This window comes from Octopus sinensis, linkage group LG13 (assembly GCF_006345805.1).
Source record: "Octopus sinensis linkage group LG13, ASM634580v1, whole genome shotgun sequence".
NCBI lineage: Eukaryota > Metazoa > Mollusca > Cephalopoda > Octopoda > Octopodidae > Octopus > Octopus sinensis.
Window position 1 is genome coordinate 8,929,374 of NC_043009.1, and position 25,935 is coordinate 8,955,308.

At 36.9% G+C, this 25,935-nt stretch overlaps 1 protein-coding gene across 1 annotated transcript in view; it reads right to left on the minus strand.

Annotated features, from left to right (window-relative positions):
* LOC115218553 (UMP-CMP kinase) overlaps nucleotides 1-25,321 on the minus strand; it is a 32,810-nt gene extending 7,489 nt beyond the window's left edge. The window contains exons 1-5 of the mRNA XM_029788441.2: nucleotides 25,172-25,321; nucleotides 10,575-10,714; nucleotides 8,114-8,260; nucleotides 3,421-3,558; nucleotide 1 (exon numbers count right to left, since the gene is read on the minus strand). The exon at nucleotide 1 is cut by the window's left edge and continues 76 nt beyond it. Coding sequence (XP_029644301.1) covers nucleotide 1; nucleotides 3,421-3,558; nucleotides 8,114-8,260; nucleotides 10,575-10,714; nucleotides 25,172-25,208 — 463 coding nt within the window. The 5' untranslated portion in view covers nucleotides 25,209-25,321. The remainder of the gene's footprint in view (nucleotides 2-3,420; nucleotides 3,559-8,113; nucleotides 8,261-10,574; nucleotides 10,715-25,171) is intronic.
* Between the last annotated feature and the right edge of the window lie 614 nt (nucleotides 25,322-25,935).

Here is a 25,935-nt window from a genome sequence, read left to right on the forward strand (position 1 = left end):
CCTAACAATGAACAAGCAAACATTTGCATTAACAATAAAAATCAGAAATAAAAGAATACATACACACATACAATATCATCAAGATTTGCATTAATTTTTAGTCTTGAAATTTAAATGTTTTACAGTAACTTCTTAAATTTGAAAATGTTTCGCAATAACAACTTTAATAAAATTTAATAAAACTCTTTTACAATACAGAGAATGTAGACTTAAATAATAATAATAAAATTATTGTATACAGTGCTCAGGTGCACCACAACTTGTCAAAAGTGTGTATAAAGCATGTGCAGTAATGTACAAATGTCTGGAAAGCGAACAGTGTATGAGTCAGATGCATGCTTGCTTGCGTGTATGGAGGGGAGAAAATCAGGTGTAGTGTTGGCGAATCTCAGGAAGCATGGAAGTTTTGAAGGATGCAGTGCTCCGACAACTAACAACTGATGCACCACAACTTGTCAAAAGTGCATATAAAATTTTGCAGTAATGTACAAATGTCTGGGAAGGGAACAATGTATGAGCCAGATACATACTTGCGTGTGTATGGAGGGGAGAACATCAGGTGTAGTGTTGGCGAATCTCAGGAGGCATGGAAGTTTTGAAGGATGCAGTGCTCCGACAACTAACAACTGAAGCCGGCAGTTTGTTCCATACTTCAGCAATTCTTAGCGTGAAAAAATGTTTCCGAAAGTCATGGGAGCTGTGCTGTTTTCTGACTTTGTAAACATGTCCACAGGTGTTAGACAGGTGGAGTTTGAAAAGGCGCTCAGAGTTAAGAAAACTTAAGATTATGGAACAAGTTCTGAAACTGATTTTGTTGTGTGCAATATTCCACATTCAGGATAAGTGAGTTCCAAGGACTTTTTGCTTTAGAATTTAAATTATGTTTTATTTCTAGATGAAGTCATCAAAATTGAAATTCCTGTCACAACCTGTAACAATTTTTTTGATTCTATCTCCAAATTTGTTTTTTGCTACAAAGCAAAAGTCAATGAATCAAGTGCATAATTCAATGTTATATACAAACTGAATATATGTTTCTGGCAACAAGAATGGTAAGAGGGGGGGGGGGAAACAGCCTGGAAAAGTTCTAGGTAAAAATGATCCAAAAAGATCCAAACTAAAAATAACTACTGTAAGGTGGTTGGTGTGAGGATGCACATCTAGCTGTAGAAAACATGCGAAAGTCCTGTGGCTCACTAGATCCTGTCAATTATTAAATTAATTGTGTGTTAATAGTGTTTTGCTTCATTGTAAACAATTCACTGAGTGAATATGTGTGTAGAGAGAACAGCAAAATGCATTTTGACTCTTGTTGGCATTAATACATAAGGATACCAGTAATTATTAACATATAACATGCAGGAAAATATCTTACAGCTGTTTCAGCTAAGAGGTAAAAATACCTCATTCTACCTTTATTCCTCCAGTAGACTGAAGTAATTAGGTGATGAAATTGAGGTACTTGGGTGTTTCTCTAGGCTTCGTCAGAGATTTTAGAAAGTACGTAATGTTAAGTTATAAATAAATACACACACACACATTTACATACTTATACATATGCATACATATATAAATATACATAAATACATATATATATATATACACTTAACTGTACATACATATTCACATTTATAAGCATACACAATAATCAATTATTATTAATAATATTAGATGCATTTTATTATTCATATTATATAAAATATAAACAGAATTATGAGAAAGTTATAAGGAGAGTAATTTTGTAATTTATAAAATCAATATATCTTAAAGTTATTTCAGTTATGTAAGAACGAAACTGTATACACATGAGGGACATATATATAAATATACACACATACACAAATATATATATATACATATACATATATATTTTTCTGCTCAACCATATTTATATGTACATACGTATTATAATGCACTGATCCTCTCTGCTAAACACATATAATACATATGTACATATAAGTATGGTTGAGCAGAAAAATATATATGTATATATATATTCGAAACGTGGAGTAGATGAAATTAACGCGACTGAAGAAGGGGAATTTTCCTTGTTTTGTATGTCCTGTACTCTATTTTTTTCGTTGTTTTAAAAAAATGTCCATTTCCTTGGGTTTGTGTTTATGTTTTCGTTTCTCATTGTGTTCGACGTTTATTTTGGTGTCCTGTACCCATATATGCATGTATATATACATGTAGAGGTAGGTACGTACATATATGTATGTATATATGCATATGTTTTATTTTATTTATTATATATATATATATATATGTCCCTCATGTGTATACAGTTTCGTTCTTACATAACTGAAATAACTTTAAGATATATTGATTTTATAAATTACAAAATTACTCTCCTTATAACTTTCTCATAATTCTGTTTATATTTTATATAATATGAATAATAAAATGCATCTAATATTATTAATAATAATTGATTATTGTGTATGCTTATAAATGTGAATATGTATGTACAGTTAAGTGTATATATATATATATATGTATTTATGTATATTTATATATGTATGCATATGTATAATAATAATAATGAAATTATTGTATTTAGTGCTCAGGTGCACCACATCTTGTCAAAAGTGCGTATAAAGTATATGCAGTAATGTACAAATGTCTGGGAAGTGAACAGTGTATGAGTCAGATACATGCTTGCGTGTGTATGGAGGGGAGAAAATCAAGTGTAGTGTTGGCGAATCTCAAGAAGCATGGAAGTTTTGAAGGATGCAGTGCTCCGACAACTAACAACTGATGCCGGCAGTCTGTTCCCTGCTTCAGCAACTCACAGCCTGAAAAAATGTTTCCTAAAGTCATGGGAGCTGTGCTGTTTTCTGACATTGTAAATATGTCCACGGGTGTTAGAAAGGTGCTCAGAGTTATTGTTTGTAAGATGGTTAATAATTTTATGGGTGTCTGTGTGTGTATTTATTTATTTTATATTTATATTTATTTATAACTTAACCTTATGTACTTTCTAAAATCTCCGACGAAGCCTAGAGAAACACCCAAGTACCTCAATTTTATCTGCTAATTACTTCAGTCTACTGGAGGGATAAAGGTAGAATGAGGCATTTTTGCCTCTTGGCTGAAACAGCTGTAAGATATTTTCCCAATTTATATTTCCTGTATGTTATATTTTAATAATTACTGGTATCCTTATATATTAATATATTTTACATGTAAAGCATAATATATCATACATGTATGTATAATCTTGTAATTGTCATTTTAGTAAATAAATAAATAAGTTGACATAATATAATGTCTGAAAGTTGATGAACCACCTATTGATCCCCTCCATTTTCTTATTGCTCTCTCTCTCTCTACACACACACATGGTAAATAAATTGTAACATGCACACATAACAGAGAAATGATATTTAAAATCTTGGCAGATGTCACTGAACTTACTTCTTCACTGCAGCTGAAATAGAGAACAAATTTCACTGTAGCAGTTTCCTTCATCTCAAGTTCCCAGCCATCCAAGTTGTCTTTGTTGCGAGGAAATCCATCAATAAGAAAATTATTTTTACCACTGGCTTCCATTGCCTGGCAGAATATATAAGGTTAAAATGACTATAAACATTGTCAGGGTTGTTTACTGTGTTGGTTGGTTTATTCAGCAAAATTCAGTTTCAAATAAATTCTTAGCACACACACACACATATATATATATGTATATATTAGGTTGTTTCACATGAAATGTTGCATTTTTACTTAGTTATTCCAGTCATTTAAAATTATGTATACCTTGCTTATGTTAATCTTGACTCTTTTTCTTTCACAACAATATTGGTTTACAAAATCCGTACCCACAGACCTTAAGAAAATGATAACAACCAAACAATGTTGAGCGATTTTTCTCGTATGAGTACAAACTGGGTCACTCTGGCACAGAAGCTCTACGGAATATAAAGCAGGCCTTTGGTAATGGTTTTATTAACATCGGAACTGTTCAGAGATGGTTCCAAAGCTCTCGTTCAGGAGATGATAGCCTTGAAAATAAACCAAGGGGTAGGCCAAAATCAGTTATTCGGCATGATGGAGTAAATGCTTCGGTTGAAAAAAATCTGAGAACAAAAGTTCGAAAATTTCCATCGGAGTATCAAACATTTCACACAACTGTTTTTGGACACCTGTAAAAAATTGGAAATGTCAAGAAAATGGATAGGTTTGTTCCACATCAACTGAATGAGATAAAAAAAAACAAACAAAAAAACAGATGCCTCGCAGTGCGCTCCTTATTGCTTTCTTGACTGCAAAAAGACCATTTTTGCATAAAATCATTATTTGTGATGAGAAATGGATACTCTTTGCCCACAGCAGGAGAACAAAACAGGACAGTGATTAGATGCAAGAGAGTCACCCAACCCACCATTGCACCCTAAAAAGTTAGTGGTCACTGCATGGTGGTCTGCAAAGGGAGTTATTCATTATTCACTTTTGCAACAAGGAAAAACAGTAACAGCAACATCGTATTGCCAGAAAATTGATTGTATGCATGAGAATTTGAAAAAGAAGCAACCTAGACTAGTGAATAGAGGTGGCCCAATTCTGCTCCACGACAATGCACGTCCTCACACTCCTCAAGCTACAGTCCTAAAGTTGCAAAGCCTGAATTATGAGATTTTGCAACATCTTCCCTTATTCCCCTGATATATCTCCTACTGATCATCATTTACTTAATAAATAACAATAGGGTAATAAGAAATTATTATTACCAGTGGCCTACCACAAAAAACGAATTAATCATTAGACTATATATTATTCACATAGAAATACAATAAGAGGCTTCCAAATAGGAAAGCCTTGTGCTAGAAAGAGCAGTAGAAAACTCAAACCACCAATTAAGGATAAATTCTCGAAAGGAATGTCTCAATTATTTCCCAGTTATTATTGAGACGATAGACGTTTTTAATTTTCATTCCTTTCAAGAATTTATCCTTAATTGGTGATCATCATTTACTTAGGTATTTTGAGTTTTTCATAAGCAACAAAACATTCTTGAATAGAGAAGAGGTAACTGAAGCATTCGGACAGTTTATCACAGCAAAAGATAAATTTTTTTTTTTCAAAGATGGAATATATAACATAGAGAAACGTTGGGTAAACGTCATAAATGAACATGGATCATAATTTGATTAAATAAATCAGTTCTCTAACACTTCTGAAACATTTTATTGTTACCTTTCAAATACAACATTTCATGTGAAACAACCTATATAAAGACACACAAGGTATTCCAGATTTACCTTTGCAATTTGAAAAATTCAGAAAAATATCAAAAATAAGGAATAACACAGTAAAGTTTATTGGAAAACAGACAAACAAATAAAGTTCTATTGGGAAAATTAGAACATGCAACCAGTGGGGCTCACCAAATGTGGAAGTTGTAAAGATAATTTATGGACAGTCCGTGCATTTATGTATGTATATAGGTGCAGTGTGTCTGTGTGGTAAGAAGTCTGCTTCTCAACCACATAGTTCCATGTTCAGTCCCACAGCATAGCACCTTGGGCATGTGCCTTTTAGTATAGCCTCAGACTGTAAGTGAATTTGGTAAATAGAAACTGAAAGAAACCTGTTATATATATATATATATATATATATATATATATATACCTATGCATGTGTGTCTTTGTGTCTGTCCTCCCATCACCACTTGACAACTGGTGTTGGTGTGTTTACATCCACATAAGATAGCAGTTTGACAAAAGAGACCAACAGAATAAGTATTAGGCTTAAGAAGTATGTCCTGGAGTCGATTTGTTCAATTAAAACTCTTTGAGATGGTGCTCCAGCATAACCACAGTCAAATGACTGAAACAAGTAAAAGGAATAAATATATATATATATATATATATATATATATATATATATATATATATATATATATATATACACACACACATACATACACACATATATATATATATACATATGTAACGGAAATAATTGTTTTGGTGTAGTTACCAATTGTAATGGTAAAAATTGATTGGTAAACAATGTTATGATGATGTCAGCAACAGTTGTGTCGATAAAAATTTGTTGCTATTGCATACTGTAGGATGTGTAAGATGGACAATTCATAAAGTTTAAAGAAAGTATTTAATTGACCGTTACATTACAAATACCTTGCCTCGACGGTCAGGTTTTGATACATCCAAAAGCATGCGAAATAAAGTTTGTTGCGGTAGAATGTTTCATTACATAGTTTGGCGTATACGAATAGTTAGAAGTAATTTCAGAGAGAGATAGAATGATGTTGTAAGATAATAGAATTGGAGCTAGAGAGAAGTGTTGGTTGTTGTCTGACAGTAAACTTCATTTCTCCCTCTGACCAAGGTTGGTCAGTCAGACCTCGTTGAGTTGTCACCGACTGTGACTAACTCGGTTGAGTCGCCATCACCGGCTGGTGACTAAACTGATTTTTGCTTGGAATGTGCTAGCTTATATTAAGATCCAGAAGGATAGATATATCATTGAGAACAATAGATTTAGTTGGTGGTCTTGTTATCTCTATTCTAACTTTTGGTGAAGTAGAAGAGGTTAGAAAGGGTCAAGTGGTGAAGACATTATTTCGGCCTAGCTAAAGGCATCTGGAAAATGTAAAAACTGCTGTCAGAGAAAAACCATTGTTCCACCGCGGGAAAGTTCTGTAGAAGTGTTGATTTAAATTTGGCTATGTTGGATCGAATCCGCTTCAAGCATGCAAGATTCACTACATATATATATATATATATATATACATATATATATATATACCCACATACACACACATATATACATATATATATATATATATATACATACATACAAACATATATTTATGCATATATATATATATACATAGATATATATAAAATAAAATACAAAATGCTACAAGAACGCAAAACATCCGGACAACTAAGTGATACAAAAGGGGACAACAAAACATCCAGATAGACGATACAAAAAAAACATGGACAGGTCATTCGGAGCCTTTTATCTTCAGTCAAGAACCGGATCATCCACGCAATTTCGGCTGATTAATCTTGAGATTGCTCCAATCTGGCCAGCCCAATTATATACATATGTATATATATATATATATATATGGTTATGGTCATGTACTGCGGATGGATGAGGAGAGATGTGTGAAGAAGTGCCGCTCCCAAACAGTTGAAGGTATCCGGGGGAGATGTAGACCCAGGAAGACATGGGATGAGGTAGTCAAGCATGACCTTCGAACGTTGGGCCTCACAGAGGCAATGACGAAAGACAGAGATCTCTGGAGATATGCTGTGACTGCAAAGACTCGACAAATAATGTGAGTTCATGGCTGCTTCCTGCACCAGTTTCGCATAGCCCCAGCCCATCCAAAGTACCTTAGATTGCAGAACGACCTGCTGTGCTTACCTTGGATCATAGGGTGACCTGCTATTCTTGAGGAGACCTATTGAGTCAAATACATCAACATCAAAATAAATATCAAATGGAAGTTGTAGTTATGATACCTGTGCTTTGCGGCACATGAAAAGCACCATCCGAACTGGCTTCTGTGTTGGTAGCACATAAAAAGCACCAACCGTTTGTGGCCGCTGCCAGCCTCCCCTGGTACATAAAAAGCACCCACTACACTCTTGGAGTGGTTGGCATTAGGAAGGGCATCCAGCTATAGAAACACTGTCAGATCAGACTGGAGCCTGGTGCAGCCTCCTGGTTTCCCAGACCCCGGTCAAACCATCCAACCCATGCTAGCATGGAAAACGGATGTTAAACGATGATGATGATGAATGACCCAGTCTATCAAGCTGCAAAAGCATACTATCTAACCAGGCAAACTCTCATAGGTTTCCACTGCAAACAATCGTGATGTTCTCAAATCGGAGTGGTTTCGTTAACTTGCAGTGCTATGAATAACCCTTCTACTGCAGGAGTCAGATATACTCACTTAAAATTTCATTACTCTTAAGTATGGAAAGCAGTTTTATACACATTATAATTCTAGTTTTTGGTAGATATTCAACATCATTACCGGAATGACCATGAAGTTTAAATTTTGCAATGAAAGGGTTAAAAATCATGTGTGAAAAGTTGATGCAAGTTCAAATAAACTTCATACCTTCTTGAGTAGGGCGCAAGTGATTGAGACAGGCACAATGCTGCCCTCTTTAATATGATTAGCAATCAACGCTCCATACTGAGAATTAGGGTCACTGCGCTCGGCCCTTAGGAGATCTCCAGCAGACAAATGTCCATAATCAAAATTCTGGAAAACAAAAGCAAATTCATTTCAAGTATTAGTACTGAGTTAAGAAAAGAAAATTAAGACATTATTGTTAACAACACCTGAACATCTATTTTTCCATGTTGGCATAGATTGGAAGATGATCCAATACAATAATCATGAGTCAGCTGATAAGTTATATCAGAACCTGATATAAATACACAAGTAAAAAAAAAGAGGGGGGGGGAATTGCTATCTTTTTGGTTGCTAAATCTGCTTTTTTTTCCAAAATTATTTTAGAGCAAGGCTACAAATTCTTTCTTCTGTGTGTATATGTGTGTGTGTGTATATATATATATATATATATGCCATCCCTGAAGAATGCAGGGTTACATAACATTCCATTGAACCCAAGTGTGAAACTGATTGGTAAGGTCAGCCATAATGGATGTATAATACTGTACACTTTGAGATATATATATATATATATATACTTTATTTAAAGCAGCAGAAAATTCAACAAAACCTGTTACTCTGAGTTTCACGTTCCCTGCATTTCTCAAATCAAAACGGGAACGTGAAACTCAGAGTATCAGGTTTTGTTGAATTTTCTGCTGCCTTAAATAAAGCATATTACTCTACCACTGGTATTTGAGTACTCTTTTTTCCACCTTGTTTCACATTTATCTGTTTACTCCAGTATATATATATATATATACCACAGTATGCATAACTGAGGCAGTATTAAATTAAAATAGACATATGTGTATCATACTTATTGCATATACACTGCCAGTAAGCAATTTACTGTGGTATTAGTCCTGCGATAACATCACTTATGGATGTGTTAAAAATAATAAATATTGGAAAGAGACAAAAACATTGCCCCAAGAGTAGTGAATGAGAAAGCCAAATGCATTTTGGGTTTTTTCTGAACCATTTTAAAAGCATGTACTTGCAGCTTGTCACATGTCTAGATGAGAATTTATTGCCATTGACATAGGAAACAGTGAATAAAACATTCACTGATGTTACAAATAGTTGCCTGGGGCTGAATAAAAATCCCAAGCCTTCAATACTATCTATGTAGATATTTACACCATTTGAACTGAATTTTCAAAGTAGAATTTCAAAAGAAATATATTTCATGGTTCTCAATAAACTTCCTACCACATCATCATCATCATTTAATGCCTGTTTTCTACGCTCACATCGGTTGGACGATTCGACAAGAGTGTGGCAAGTCAGAAAACTGCACCAAGCTCTACTGTCTGCCTTGACTTGGTTTCTACAGATGAATGCCATTCCTGATGCCAACCACTTTACAGAGTGTACTGGGTGCTTTTCGTGCAGCACCAGTAGCAGTGGGGTCTCTAAGTAACTTGCAAGACAAGATCCCTCGACTGAGAAAGGAATAGTTTGAGGAACAGAAATAGGTGTTTTACAGTAGAAGAGAAACATAGGCAACTCAAGTGGTGAGAGATAAGACGATGAAGATGTGATGGGGGCCTACATTCAAGTAACAGTTTCCAAAATAACTGAAAAATTTCCACAGGTGCAACTAGTACAATTATTAGTACACACTAGCACTATGTCCCGGCGTTGTTGGGTCTAGTGCTAGTGAAGCATTTTGGTCTTTCATAAAAATCCTGCTCTCTTGTCATTCACTTGGTGTAACTTGTTAATTATTCCCTGCATTTCTTAAATCAAAAAAGCATGCACGTTTGAAAGCCAAAACACATGATAACGAGTCTTTGCAAAACACTAAAGTGCGCAGAGTCATACAGACTGTCTGTAAATGCGCACGTGCATCCAACTGTCAGGTGTAAAATTATCTTCATCCAATCAAAAAACAGACATTTATAGATATAGAGATTTTAAGCAAACGTTTAGAAATTCTCTGGGAAACTGGAAATCCGGGACAGTTCCAGTCCTAAATTGGATAAATTGGTCTGGTACAGTATTGAGGTGTGATACATAACAAAGGGGAAATGCAGAGTTTTAAAGAGTTATTTCCCTTGCTATGGTTTAATATCTTTAGATTAAACTGCTGGATTAAGTGAACGTCCCTTGTATTAAAGACTTTTGTAATCTGAAACATAAGGGGTCGGTTTATCGATTTCTTTTAATGGCTTTCAGGGGTAATTGGGGAAATGAAAAGATCTTCATGACCACCCTTGGACGGTTTTGAATGACCATAGAAAGTGCAAGCCCTCTAACTGAAAAATTGTGGATTTGTATAAAGGACACACAGACAGACAGACATTTTGCCGTTTATATATAGAGAGATACTCATGCCAAAGTTTGTTTTCTACAGACATCTCATTTTTAATAAAAGTAAAGAATGAATACTCACTTTCACTATATTGGCACATTGCGTGCCCTTGCCAGCACCTGGTCCTCCAAGAACAAACACAACATTGAACTTTTTGCTCATTATCACAGACGACAAGGAAGACTTCTGGATGAAAGTTTTCAAATAATATTTGAGACAGCCTAAAATGGTTTAAAAACAACAAAAAGAAAAAAAAGAACGATGAAGCATTTCTTGGATGACAAGTTGACAAATCGTTATTCCAATGTCTTTGTTTGTCTCCCACCACCACTACTACTACTACTTGTCAGTTTGTTTTCATACCCTGTTACTTAGCAGTTCAGCAAAAGACACTGACAGAATAAGTACTAGACTTAAAAAATAAGTTGTGGGATTGGTTTATTCAACTAAAACCCTTCAAGCCACAGTCTAATGACTGAAATAAGTAAAATGTAAAAAGTAAATAATACCATGATGTTCTTCAACACCAAATCAACCTTAATCAAAAGAGGCCCTTTATCAAAGGTATTCCAGCCCTGACCATCTCATCTTCAGGTGCAGCTGGGATTACATGGTCTAATGTGCTTTTTGATTTTAAGATGGTGGAGTGTGACTTGAAGGAGATTGAGTGGCTCCTTCAAGGAGTGTGAGTGGTTGCACAAAGGTTGGTTCACTGCTAATGTCACATCAGACTTTAGTGGAACATGTGTGAATCATAGCTGGTCATGCATCTTTAAAATGGTGCACCATATTCAGTTTTTTAAATATGTAATGGCAGTACCACAGCATGGCCACTGCCACTGGGTTGGAATACATAATAAAATGCCTTACAAAAAACATTAGAATACCTAAATGCTTTATAAAACTACTAGCATTAAACATAATTAAAGAGGGTGCATCCATGGCCTTGAGGTCATGAAGTTTGTTTTGCGATCATGTTGTTCCATATTTGAAGCGAGGGCGTGGTGCTTTGAGCAAGCATCTGCTATACCCTCGGGTTTATGCGTGAAATTGGATAGATGTAAACCATGTGGAAGTCATTCACAAGGACTGTACTTGTTGGATGGTAGACTTAATCTATTGTCCAATTTCACACCACTACCTACACTTTGAACATCTTGAGTGGAGTTCACTCACAAGTGTTCAGAACAGGTCACTGATCAAAGGTTGCCCCATGAGTTATAGTTTTTATCTATCATTCCCTCAACCTTGGAAGCCCTGTACAAAGGCCACAGGAACACTCCACCAGATACACCTCACCATATGCTGATAATTAGTTCCAAGATATGCAGCCTTAACACATAAAAAAAAAAATGACATAACATTAGAAATCATTTTAAAAAAGTTGCTTTTGTCTGTTTTAATAAGAGGTTTGTACAGATTTTTTTGCATGAATTTTATTTGATGTTTTTCAGTTCAGTATTGGCTTTTAAGTGTATTTTTCAGGTTTTCCAATGACTGGAACAAGTAAAGGACAGAAGATTCATTCCTTAGGCAATCAGGAAGGTGTTGCTTCATTCCATCTAATTTAAACGGTTGGACGCATAGCCATTGTAGCCCCACCCGAGACCAGAGAGACGTCCACGTGAAGAAAAGAGACTATGTAGTCATCATTTAACCCTTTCATTACCAACCCGACTGAAACCGGCTCTGGCTCCGAGTACAAATGTCATGTTTCCATAAGTTCTGAATTAAAATCTTCCACCAAACCTTAGTCACAATTTATATTCCTAACACTAGCTGAATGATAACCAAGTTATATAAAAAAATTCTTTGTTATATTTAAAATAATTGAAACATAGACCATCTCAAAATAAATACAGTAATGAAAGGGTTAATGTCCATTTTCCATGCATGGGTTGGACAGTATGAGAAAAGCTGACTAGCTAGAGAATTGTCCATGCCCCAATTGTCTGTTTTGGCATGGTTTCTATGGCCGGATGCCCTTCCTAATGCCAACCACTTTACAGAGAGGTAGGTACTTTTTATAAGCCATCAGCAGGACTGCAATACACATGGCATGAGCGTATTTCATGCAGCACCAGCACAAATGCATTTTACATGGCAGTGGCACAAGTGCATTCTATGTGGCACCTGTAAGACAAAGTGCTCTCAGCTGATAGAGACTGGGAGTGGTGGCCATAAAGGGCAGGCCTGTATGTATGGATGACTGCAATTTTACAGTAGTAGCAACAGAAAAGCAGAATGAAGACACAGCATATCTGTGGGTCAGATATTGAAGCGTTTTGGTAAGTGACTTCTGTCATTCAGCTGAGAGAACTGATTTGTGTTTTAGACATGGCCCAGGATATTTGTATGCGTAACAGTACACCTGCCCCAGATATGAGAGTGTTAATGCATTGTGGATCTAAATTATACCATGATGAGCTTGGTGTGCTAATTTTTGAGTTGTATTTTATTAACTTAGCTTCAATGATTGATCTTCAAGCTTTGGGAGAGGGGAATTCTAAATAAGATGCGTATAGGCATGGCTGTGTGATAAGAAGCTTACTTTGCAAAGGCGGTGAGCTGGCAGAATTGTTAGCACGCCGGGCGAAATGCTTAACAGTATTTCGTCTGCCGCTACATTCTGAGTTCAAATTCCGCCGAGGTCGACTTTGCCTTTCATCCTTTCGGGGTCGATTAAATAAGTACCAGTTACGCACTTGGGTCGATATAATCAACTTAATCTGTTTGTCTGTCCCCTCTATGTTTAGCCCCTTGTGGGTAGTAAAGAAAAAAAAAAAAAAGAAGCTTACTTTGCAACTACATGGTTTTGGGTTCAGTCCCATTGTACAGCACCGTGGTTAGGTATCTCCAACTATAAACCCTGGATCAAACAATGCCTTGTAAGTGAATTTGGAAAACAGAAACTGTAGAACCCTGTTTCTACACACACACATGTATGTGTGTGTGTGTGTGTAGCTCTCTGTGTCTACCTGCCCCTCACCCACTGCTCAACAGCGAGTGTTAGTTTGTTTACATCCTTATAACAGAGCAGTTCAGCAAAAGGGAATGATAAAATAAGTACCAGACTTCAAAAAAGTAAGTACTGGGGTTGATTTATTTGACTAAAAACCTTTGAGGCCAGTGCCCCAGCATGGCCACAGTCCAATGAATAAAACAAAGAAAAAAAGATAAGAGTTATCATAAAGGTGGTGCTCCAGCATGGCCACAGTCAAATGACTGAGGCAAGTAAAAGAATAAAAAGAATAAATAAAAAAAAATAGCTCTTTTGTAAATGATAAGTCATATCTTCATAATATTCGTCGGTATTAAACTAATTATGGAAATTATTATTAATCACAAAATACAAAAGTTTAACTAGATAATTGGACCTTTGTAACGAACTAAGATCATTTCTGATTTAATCAAGATCAGTAAGTTCAAGATATTGCAATAAATATAGTCGCAGGTATGACTCAGATAAGAAGTCTGCTTTCCAATCACGTAGTTTCTGTTTCCATCCCAGAACATGACACCTCGGGCAAGTGTCTTGTATTACAACCTCAAGCCAACCAATAACTTGTGAGTAAAATTTGGTAGATGAAAACTGGGATCTTTTCGGTTTGAACGGCAGCTTTTTCTAGCAGCGTCATATGAAATTGTCACCCATAATTATGACCCTAGTATCGATCTATTGCATTTCAATCTGTTTTAGGGTTAGGGCTAGAGTTCCAGTTTCAGCTAATGAGCTGTGGCCATGCTGGGGCACCTTTTTTTCTTCACAAATGTAAATAAACCCAATCTGTTTCTTTAACGAGGGACATATTCATACGGCACAGAATGTTTTTTACCTCAATAGACGTCATTGATTGGTTCAAGATGCAGAATTGAAGAAAAAAAACAACAAATATCTTACAAACTATAGAATTTTCTCAATGAAGCCAAGAGAAAAAGATGTTTTATAAACACATTCTACCAGTATACGAAGTTTAAAAGTGTTTAGTTACGTGGAAATTATTTTAAAACACTGCCATTCAAACCAAAAAGATCCAAAAACTGTACTGAAGCCCATTGTGTAGATACATGTTTGTATGTGTGTGTTTTCCTTGTCTCTTCACATTGTCATTATGTGAAGCAAATCAGTAAGAGTGGTTTTGTTTGTAACCAATATGCCCCATAAGACACAGTTATGTGTAAAGACAATAATTATTATCATTGTTTTAATATCCACTTTTCTATGCTAACCTGGGTCATACAGTTTATTGAGACAGATTCTCTACAGTCCTTCCTGTCACCAACCTCCAACTGTTTCCAAGTAAAATAATATTTCCCCATGGCCAAATATGTTTCTGCAGAAATTGGAAATGAATAACACTTGTTATTCAACCATCACACAAAGACAATACAAAGAAGCATGAACACACACACACAAATACGATGGGCTTCTTTCAGTTTCTGTCAACCAAATCCACTCACAAGGCTTTGGATGGCCTGGGGCTATAGTAGAAGATATTTTCCCAAGGTGAAGGTGCCACAGAATGGGATTGAACCCAAAACCAAGTGGGTGGGGAAACAGACTTTTTTACCCACACGGTCATGCCTGCACCGGTGTCTTATACCTTACATATGAAACAGTTAAGTGTTTGTAACAAGAAGAGCAACTGACCATGAAATAACTCTCATCCAAACTCATAGTAACATAAGTTCGACAATGATGATGATGATATCAGGATCAATTTTGTTGATAGTCTTCAATGGTAGATGTTATTGTTACTGGAACAGTTTAATAACAGACGTGGTAACTGCCAAGATTCTTTCTCTCTTTGTAGTTCTTCTTATTTTCATTTCAAATATCTTCAATTATTCCTGATTTGATTCACATACCAATTTGACTATTTAATCCTCCAAATTACACATTAATCATCACTACATCTGCAGAATGAGTAGTCATGAAGCTAGTATACATATAGTCATACTCTTTCTCTCTTTTACTTGTTTCAGTCATTTGACTGCGGCCATGCTGGAGCACCGCCTTTAATCGAGCAACTCAACCCCAGGACTTATTCTTTTGTAAACCCAGTACTTATTCTATCGATCTCTTTTGCAGAACCGCTAGATAACGGGGACATAAACACACCAGCATCGGTTGTCAAGCAATGCTAGGGGGACAAACACAGACACACAAACACACACACGCATATATATACATATATACGACGGGCTTCTTTCAGTGGATTACCAAATCCACTCACAAGGCTTCTGTTGGCCCGAGGCTATAGTAGAAAACACTTGCCCAAGGTACCACGCAGTGGGACTGAACCCGGAACCATGTGGTTGGTACTTACCACACACCCACTCCTGCAATAATATTTTGAACATTATGGCAAGTTGCACACAAGAGTGAGACAAACATTGTTTTATTAATCAGTGACATTCGTCAATGAGTCATCATCATTATAGCATTCACTTTTGCATGCTCAAATAGGTTGGATGGAATTGGTTGAAGCAGATTCTCTATCGGTGGATGCCCTTCCTCTCTCACCAACTGCCACATGTTTCCAACTGAGGTAATATTACAAGAAATCTTTCCACAGAATATGATGTTGCCACACATTTTCAACTATCATGTATTATCAAGGCAGGGAGACTAACACACATGTGTGCATACACATATGCCAGCATGGAAAACGGATAGTAAATGTGGATGATGAACGATATAATGATGGGGCCTCTCTCCGATTTTGTTGACCCAATTCACTCACATTGGATCTATAGTAGAAGGCATTTACCTAAAGCGCCGTACAGAGGAACTGAACTTAGAACCATGTTGGGAAGCAATTTCTCATCACCACAACCACACCAGAGTAATAACTTAATTCCTTCAAGACAAAGTCACAAACACTCTCTCTCTCTCTCACTCTCTCTCTCTTTTTCTTGTTTCAGTCATTTGACTGTGGCCATTCTGGAGCACCGCCTTTAATCGAGCAACTCAACCCTGGGACTTATTCTTTTGTAAGCCCAGTACTTGTTCTATTGGTCTCTTTTGCCAAACCAACCTAAGTGACGGGGACATAAACACACCAGCATCGGTCGTCAAGCAATGCTAGGGGGACAAACACGCATATATATATATATATATATATATACATATATACGACAGGCTTCTTTCAGTTTCCATCTACCAAATCCACTCACAGGGCTTTGGTCGGCCTGAGGCTATAGTAGAAGACACTTGCCCAAGGTGCCACACAGTGGGACTGAACCCGGAACCATGTGTTTTAGATATGGCCCAGGATATTTGTATGTGAAACAGTACACCTGCCCCAGATATGAGAGTGTTAATGCATTGTGGATCTAAATTATACCATGATGAGCTTGGTGTGCTAATTTTTGAGTTGTATTTTATTAACTTAGCTTCAATGATTGATCTTCAAGCTTTGGGAGAGGGGAATTCTAAACAAGATGCGTATAGGCATGGCTGTGTGATAAGAAGCTTACTTTGCAAAGGCGGCGAGCTGGCAGAAACGTTAGCACGCCGGGTGAAATGCCTAGCAGTATTTTGTCTGCCGCTACGTTCTGAGTTCAAATTCCGCCGAGGTCGACTTTGCCTTTCATCCTTTCGGGGTCGATTAAATAAGTACCAGTTACGCACTTGGGTCGATATAATCAACTTAATCTGTTTGTCTGTCCCCTCTATGTTTAGCCCCTTGTGGGTAGTAAAGAAAAAAAAAAAAAAGAAGCTTACTTTGCAACTACATGGTTTTGGGTTCAGTCCCATTGTACAGCACCGTGGTTAGGTATCTCCAACTACAAACCCCGGATCAAACAATGCTTTGTAAGTGAATTTGGAAAACAGAAACTGTAGAACCCTGTTTCTACATACACACAGACACACACACACATATATGTGTGTGTGCGTATGTAGCTCTCTGTGTCTATCTGTCCCTCACCCACTGCTCAACAGCGAGTGTTAGTTTGTTTACATCCTTATAACAGAGCAGTTCAGCAAAAGGGAATGATAAAATAAGTACCAGACTTCAAAAAAGTAAGTACTGGGGTTGATTTATTTGACTAAAATCCTTTGAGGCAGTGCCCCAGCATGGCCACAGTCCAATGAATAAAACAAAGAAAAAAAGATAAGAGTTATCATAAAGGTGGTGCTCCAGCATGGCCACAGTCAAATGACTGAGGCAAGTAAAAGAATAAAAATAAAAAATAAAAAAAAATAGCTCTTTTGTAAATGATAAGTCATATCTTCATAATATTCGTCGGTATTAAACTAATTATGGAAATTATTATTAATCGCAAAATACAAAAGTTTAACTAGATAATTGGACCTTTGTAACGAACTAAGATCATTTCTGATTTAATCAAGATCAGTAAGTTCAAGATATTGCAATAAATATAGTCGCAGGTATGACTCAGATAAGAAGTCTGCTTTCCAATCACGTAGTTTCTGTTTCCATCCCAGAACATGACACCTCGGGCAAGTGTCTTGTATTACAACCTCAAGCCAACCAATAACTTGTGAGTAAAATTTGGTAGATGAAAACTGGGATCTTTTCGGTTGAACGGCAGCTTTTTCTAGCAGCGTCATATGAAATTGTCACTCATAATTATGACCCTAGTATCGATCTATTGCATTTCAATCTGTTTTAGGGTTAGGGTTAGTTAGGGGTGGGGGGAAGGGTGTCTTTTTTTCTTCACAAATGTAAATAAACCCAATCTGTTTCTTAAACGAGGGACATATTCATACGGCACAGAACGTTTTTTTTTTTACCTCAATGGACGTCATTGATTGGTTGAAATTTCAGAATTTGAAGAAAAAAAAAAACAGCAAATATCTTACAAACGATAGAATTTTCTCAATAAAGCCAAGAGAAAAAGATGTTTTATAAACACATTCTACCAGTATACGAAGTTTTTAGTTATGTGGAAATTATTTTAAAAAACTGCCATTCAAACTGAAAAGATCCGAAAACTGTACTGAAGCCCATTGTGTAGATACATGTTTGTATGTGTGTGTTTTCCTTGTCTCTTCACATTGTCATTATGTGAAGCAAATCAGTAACAGCGGTTTTATTTGTTGTAAACAATATGCCCCATAACACACAGTTATGTGTAAAGACAATCATTATTATCATTGTTTTAATATCCACTTTTCTATGCTAACCTGGGTCATACAGTGTACTGAGACAGATTTTCTAGTCCTTCCTGTCACCAACCTCCAACTGTTTCCAAGTAAAATAATATTTCCCCATGGCCAGATATGTTTCTGCAGAAATTGGAAATGAATAACACTTGTTATTCAACCATCACACAAAGACAATACAAAGAAGCATGAACACACACACACAAATACGATGGGCTTCTTTCAGTTTCTGTCAACCAAATCCACTCACAAGGCTTTGGATGGCCTGGGGCTATAGTAGAAGATACTTTCCCAAGGTGAAGGTGCCACAGAATGGGATTGAACCCAAAACCAAGTGGGTGGGGAAACAGACTTTTTTACCCACTAGGTCATGTCTGCACCGGTGTCTTATACCTTACATATGAAACAGTTAAGTGTTTGTAACAAGAAGAGCAACTGACCATGAAATAACTCTCATCCAAACTCATAGTAACATAAGTTCGACAATGATGATGATGATATCAGGATCAATTTTGTTGATAGTCTTCAATGGTAGATGTTATTGTTACTGGAACAGTTTAATAACAGACGTGGTAACTGCCAAGATTCTTTCTCTCTTTGCAGTTCTTTTTGTTTTCATTTCAAATATCTTCAATTATTCCTGATTTGATTCACATACCAATTTGACTATTTAATCCTCCAAATTACACATTAATCATCACTACATCTGCAGAATGAGTAGTTATGAAGCTAGTAAACATATGGGAAGCACTCCGTCGGTTCCGGTTGATCCGATCAACGGAAAAGCCTGCTCGTGAAATTAACATGTAAGTGGCTGAGCACTCCACAGACACGTGTACCCTTAACGTAGTTCTCGGGGATATTCAGCGTGACACAGAGAGTGACAAGGCCGGCCCTTTGAAATACAGGTACAACAGAAACAGGAAGTAAGAGTGAGAGAAAGTTGTGGTGAAAGAGTACAGCAGGGATCACCACCATCCCCTGCCGGAGCCTTGTGGAGCTTTTTTTAGGTGTTTTCGCTCAATAAACACTCACAACACCTGGTCTGGGAATTGAAACGGCGAGTCCGCTGCCCTAACCACTGGGCCATTGCGCCTCCAGTATACATATAGTCATACACTTTCTCTCTTTTACTTGTTTCAGTCATTTGACTGCAGCCATGCTGGAGCACCGCCTTTAATCGAGTAACTCGACCCGGGACTTATTCTTTTGTAAACCCAGTACTTATTCTATCGGTCTCTTTTGCTGAACCGCTAGGTAACGGGGACATAAACACATCAGCATCGGTTGTCAAGCAATGCTAGGGGGACAAACACAGACACACACACGCATATATATATATATATATATATATACATATATACGACGGGCTTCTTTCAGTGGATTACCAAATCCACTCACAAGGCTTCGGTTGGCCCGAGGCTATAGTAGAAAACACTTGCCCAAGGTACCACGCAGTGGGACTGAACCCGGAACCATGTGGTTGGTAAACAAGCTACTTACCACACACCCACTCCTGCAATAATATTTTGAACATTATGGCAAGTTGCACACAAGAGTGAGACAAACATTGTTTTATTAATCAGTGACATTCGTCAATGAGTCATCATCATTATAGCATTCACTTTTGCATGCTCAAATAGGTTGGATGGAATTGGTTGAAGCAGATTCTCTATCGGTGGATGCCCTTCCTCTCACCAACTGCCACATGTTTCCAACTGAGGTAATATTACAAGAAATCTTTCCACAGAATATGATGTTGCCACACATTTTCAACTATCATGTATTATCAAGGCAGGGAGACTAACACACATGTGTGCATACACATATGCCAGCATGGAAAACGGATAGTAAATGTGGATGATGAACGATAATATATGATGGGCCTCTCTCCGTTTTTGTTGACCCAATTCACTCACATTGGATCTATAGTAGAAGGCATTTACCTAAAGCGCCGTACAGAGGAACTGAACTTAGAACCATGTTGGGAAGCAAATTTCTCATCACACAACCACACCAGAGTAATTAACTATAATTCCTTCAAGACAAAGTCACAAACACTCTCTCTCTCTCTCACTCTCTCTCTTTTTCTTGTTTCAGTCATTTGACTGCGGCCATGCTGGAGCACCGCCTTTAATCGAGCAACTCAACCCTGGGACTTATTCTTTTGTAAGCCCAGTACTTATTCTATCGGTCTCTTTTGCCGAACCGCTAAGTGACGGGGACATAAACACACCAGCATCGGTCGTCAAGCAATGCTAGGGGGACAAACACAAACATACAAACACGCATATATATATATATATACATATATACGACAGGCTTCTTTCAGTTTCCGTCTACCAAATCCACTCACAGGGCTTTGGTCGGCCTGAGGCTATAGTAGAAGACACTTGCCCAAGGTGCCACACAGTGGGACTGAACCCGGAACCATGTGGTTGGTAAACAAGCTACTTACCACACAGCCACTCCTACGCCTATTTATAAATTACAGCATAAACTTATAACTGTTCAAGTTGACTAGTCAGACAGGACATGCAAAAGTTAAAAAAAGTGAACATAAGTGATCAAATAAAAAATACAATTAAATAATGAAATCTTATATTGTTACAAAGACACAATGTTGTTTTTCAGCTCTGGGGCAAACCCACCTATGACTAACAATACAGTATTTAAATTGGCTATATCCGGCTCAAATATCCTATGTTCAAACTTGTCAGATCTGGCCTCTGGCACCTACCCTACAATATTATTCTAAAAACTAGCAGTATCGCCCAGCGTTGCTCAGGTTTGTAAGGGAAATAACTATAAAGCATTTTCAGAGAGTTATAGCCAAAAAAGAGCAAAAAAATGGAAAAAAATGATGGTAAATTTTTTTTTGAGAGTTAAAAAAGGATGGAGTTGCGTCCCCTAGACAATTTGTGGTTCATGTTTCTGATTCTCGACCCCATGTCGAATTTATCGATTTTTTTCAGAACTGGGGGAACTTTTCAAAATTTTGGCTGCGTTAGTTTTGAATTATGACATTGGGCTATGTGTGTATCAAGTTTCATCAGAATCGGTTGAAAGCCGTGGTCAGGGTGAGGGTACAAGCAAACAGACACACAGAAACATGCACAGACAAACTGCCGTTTATATATAGAGAGATGAACAATTACATCATTGAAATCTTGAAGCTATGAGATAATTCTACGATTAATTCAAAACAATGTGAAGAAATAAGCATTACATTTGACGGAGTAATCTGGAAAGTCAACACCAGCAGGATAAACATGAGCAAAGATGAGATTACGGAGGAAGGACTGGATATAATGGTTAGTGTAGGAAAGGTGGAGGGAGACACACAAGAGTGACAAGTGGACCAAGAGTGCCTCACTTGGGAAGGTACAATACCAGATGCCTACAAAGAACAAAAGCCAGTACAATAGTGATGAGAAAGAGAGAAAACAGCATGTCTGTGGGCCAAAGCCTGGTGATTTAGTGCCAATTAATTGAATGGTCCTTGTCTGGATGCCTGTGTCCAGCAGCACCAACCTAGATGTGGGAACAATATTCCATTACAAGCCTCACTTGAGCTTTGAAAAGAATTTCAATGATTTGTCAAATTTTAACTCACTTTCTCTTATTTAACTTCCAGTTGTGAGAAAAACTGTAATCATCATCATCATTACCATCGTTTAACATCTGCTTTCCATGCTAGCATGGGTTGGACGATTTTGACTAAGAGCTGGCGAACCAGATGGCTGCACCAGGCTCCAGTCTTGGTCTGGCAGAGTTTCTACAGCTGGATGCCCTTCCGAATGCCAACAACCCCAAGAGTGTAGTGGGTGCTTTTTACATGCCACCGGCACGGGGGCCAGTCAGGCGGTACTGGCAATGACCTCGCTCGAATCTTTTTACACGTTCCAATGAAGGGACGTTAGTAACGATCACGCTCGAATGGTGCCCTTTTATGTGCCATGGGTGCGGAAGCCAGTTGGCTAGATTCAACCCCACTTTTTGCAACATAAAAATCACAAGTTGATCACGTGTGCAAACCCAATTTCGGTGCTGCTATTCATGTGATAGTCTGGTGGCATGACTAGAACCTTCTGTGAACAGAGACTACAAATACAGCTCATTTGAACATGAAAACTTCAGAGTGATTCCAGTCCTTGGTGGTATTCACTCTCACCAGCTGTTTTCACAGCTACATATTCAACCTGGTATGCTAGAAAAAAAAATTAAAACACTAAGGCACAAGAATATGTATTGATGTTTAAAAATTAGACCGAAGAGCTTCTGCACTTGTCATATACATCGTTTTGTTTAGATATTCTTTTTCTTTTCTTTTGCATTGCAAGCCTTCCTACACTCACTAGAGATATGAGGCCAGTTCAGATGGGGAAAAACGCTCTATTTTACTGTGGTTGAGTTGAAGAACAGAACTGAAGGTCATTCATTCTTTAATGTAAACAAAACATGGATGCCAAACAAACGAATTGATACTGAGATTGACTTAATCTTTTCTAATCCCTTTTTTTGATAGATACAGATATATACCTCGCTCAGAGATTTATTATTGATATAGAAATTATTCCACATCTTTCATAAGAGTAGAGTAGAAAATGTTAATTTTCCTGTACTGGAATGGCTAAAATAAACACAGACACATCACCATTATCGTTTCTTCCATGCAGGCATGGGTTGGACAGCTCGACAGCATTCGATGAGTTGAAAGACTGTGGCAAGCTCCAGTGTATGTGTGTAATTGATATTTTACATGAAAACACGATTTATATTCGAGGCAATGCTGTATTTTTGTTATTGAATTCGTTACTGCTTGACTCCTCAAATATAAAGCACTTCCTTATTTGCATATCCCTTAGCAGGAAAGTTGTGAAAAGTGAAAAGTGGGTGGAAAAGCTGAAATATTTAACAAAATTAAGGGAAGAGGTAAAGGATACGCACACCAGCTGTTTTCGGTTTAACAAAAACCCTAACCCTAAACACCGGGAGTGTGTATTCTTTACTATCGCCAAATTAAGATGGCTTTTGAACTTGTCCAACACCAATGCAAACTATTTTGTTTTCTCATTAATAAAGTGGTAGGTGGGAATACAAAAAATTCAGGATGCTATTTTGAGAGCTGCAGCTCTTAACTAAAAGCTAATCCCAATTCTGTATTTTCTTTTTTCTTTTTGAGATAATGCATCTTAAACTATATTAAACAGTGTGTTGTTATTCAATCGAGTTGTACCTTTCCTAATGTGACGAGATCTACATTTGTAATTTTAAAAAATATTCATAAACTTCAAAAACGTTTCCATGATCTTTCAGTTTCATTTTCTTTTTTTCCTATAAAAGTACTTTCACTTTTATCGGACTCTGGAAACGCCCCAGAAAATAGAAAACAATAACATTTTAAACTTAACTTCGTCATTCTAGTGCGACAAACTAGTAAAACTTAAAAAAAAAACAATTAATAAAATATCGTCACTGAAATTCTTTCGGAAGAATCTTGATGTGAAATCGTGAGTTAAAACAGATACTGATCATTGAGAAAGTTATTCTGCGAATAAAAACATACACTGGTTGTTGTAGTTCGTTGCTTTTATAGTTAATTAAGGCGAAAGTAAAGAATACGTAGACCCGGTAAGTTAGGGTTAAGATTAGGGTTTTTGTTTCGCCGAAAATGGGCGGTGTACGTATTCTTTACCTCTTTCATCTTTACCTTTAAAGATGAAGAAGTCGACTACAATCAGTGCGTGTGTTTTAACAGATGCTGCAATCTGATCACATTCTAAAAAAAAAACAAAAAAAAACTCTAAGCATTGAGCATCTGCTTCAGCCCCGGTGAGGCAACACAATACACACGCAAATGGTTTTCTTTCTTATGTACAAGAGTACTTTCCTAAGAGATACTCTCATTTGTTGTAGCTTGTATTTATTCCATTTATGTCGAAAGAGAAAGTTATCAATCACCAACACATAATTGTGAAGAAACGTATTTAAAATTACTTATGAAGCACTCAGATTCTGTCCTACATTTACTACCAAAGTCTATTTCTACTGATTTCGATTTTATTTCAAGTAAATAAAAAATTATTTACTTTGCGTTTTATTTACTTTGTTCGAAAAATAATTAAAAAACCCGATTTTCTATGCGCGAATCAATTCATTTGCATACGCGGAAGTGTTGTAGGATCGACTACTTTACGACTAGATAGCGAGTGCGCGCACCGGGACCACTGTTCGCTAGAAGTACCGTTGTTTTACACCTATTACACTATTTTTTTTTTGTTTTTGTGCCCGGGTCAGACCCGGAACATTCACGATGTGAGTTTTCTGAGGACTCCTTTCGCGAGCACCCTTTTTTTTTGTCTTATTAATTTAGAGGAAATTGTTTAAGACCGGATCAAACGCTTATAAATAATACAATTATTTCTCGGACATGAAATAAACATCGAATAAAATATACGCAATTAAATAACAGTGCATAATATGAAACTCTGGTAATTATTAAATAAATGATATAAAACAGTGTCTTTGTATAGCAAACCTTTAAATTGAAAGTGTCGGGAAAAGCCTCTCAACATCAACTACGCGAACTGACAAGTGGAATGGGTGTAAACCGAATAGATTTCCCTCTCTCTATATTATCCGCCCTTCACACTCGATGCAATGTTCAGAGTGATCAAGGACAATCTGCGACTCGCGTGACTCTAAACGGCATACCTAGCTAAAAATTACCTCGGATTTATTTTTTTTTAGTAGTGTGGTCCGTCTAATGATTAGCCACGTCCCATACGCCTCGCTTCATGAAAAAGATTGCCCATGCTTGGTTTTGGGATGAATTCTGAATACACTATATTTTCCTTCGATTCTAACTTCCTAAATACAGTAATCCCTCACCATATCGCGGTTTATTATTTAAGCCTACGTCAATTCCTCCATGATGTTGTTTTGCATTTATAATAAAATAAATATATAGAAATTATAAAAAAAATAATAATAAAATACACTACAGTACTGTTTCTACTTGGCAGATTTTCACCTATCGCTATTGGTGGTTGGAACGTAACGTCCGTGATAGTTGAGGGCTTACTGTATATTAGAAGTTTAGGATCAGAAGGATATAATGAGTGTGTGTATCCACCTCAGCACCTCTGCATTCTTACAGATAGTAAGAAACTCTCGGGAGAGCTGAACAACAGAAGGCTTTCAGAGAAGAAGCTCCATTCCTGCAAGTATTTCGGCCCTTAACTTTTTATCCTCTAAAGAAACAGGCTCGCAATGGGCTGACGATTCCTAGATACTCCTCAG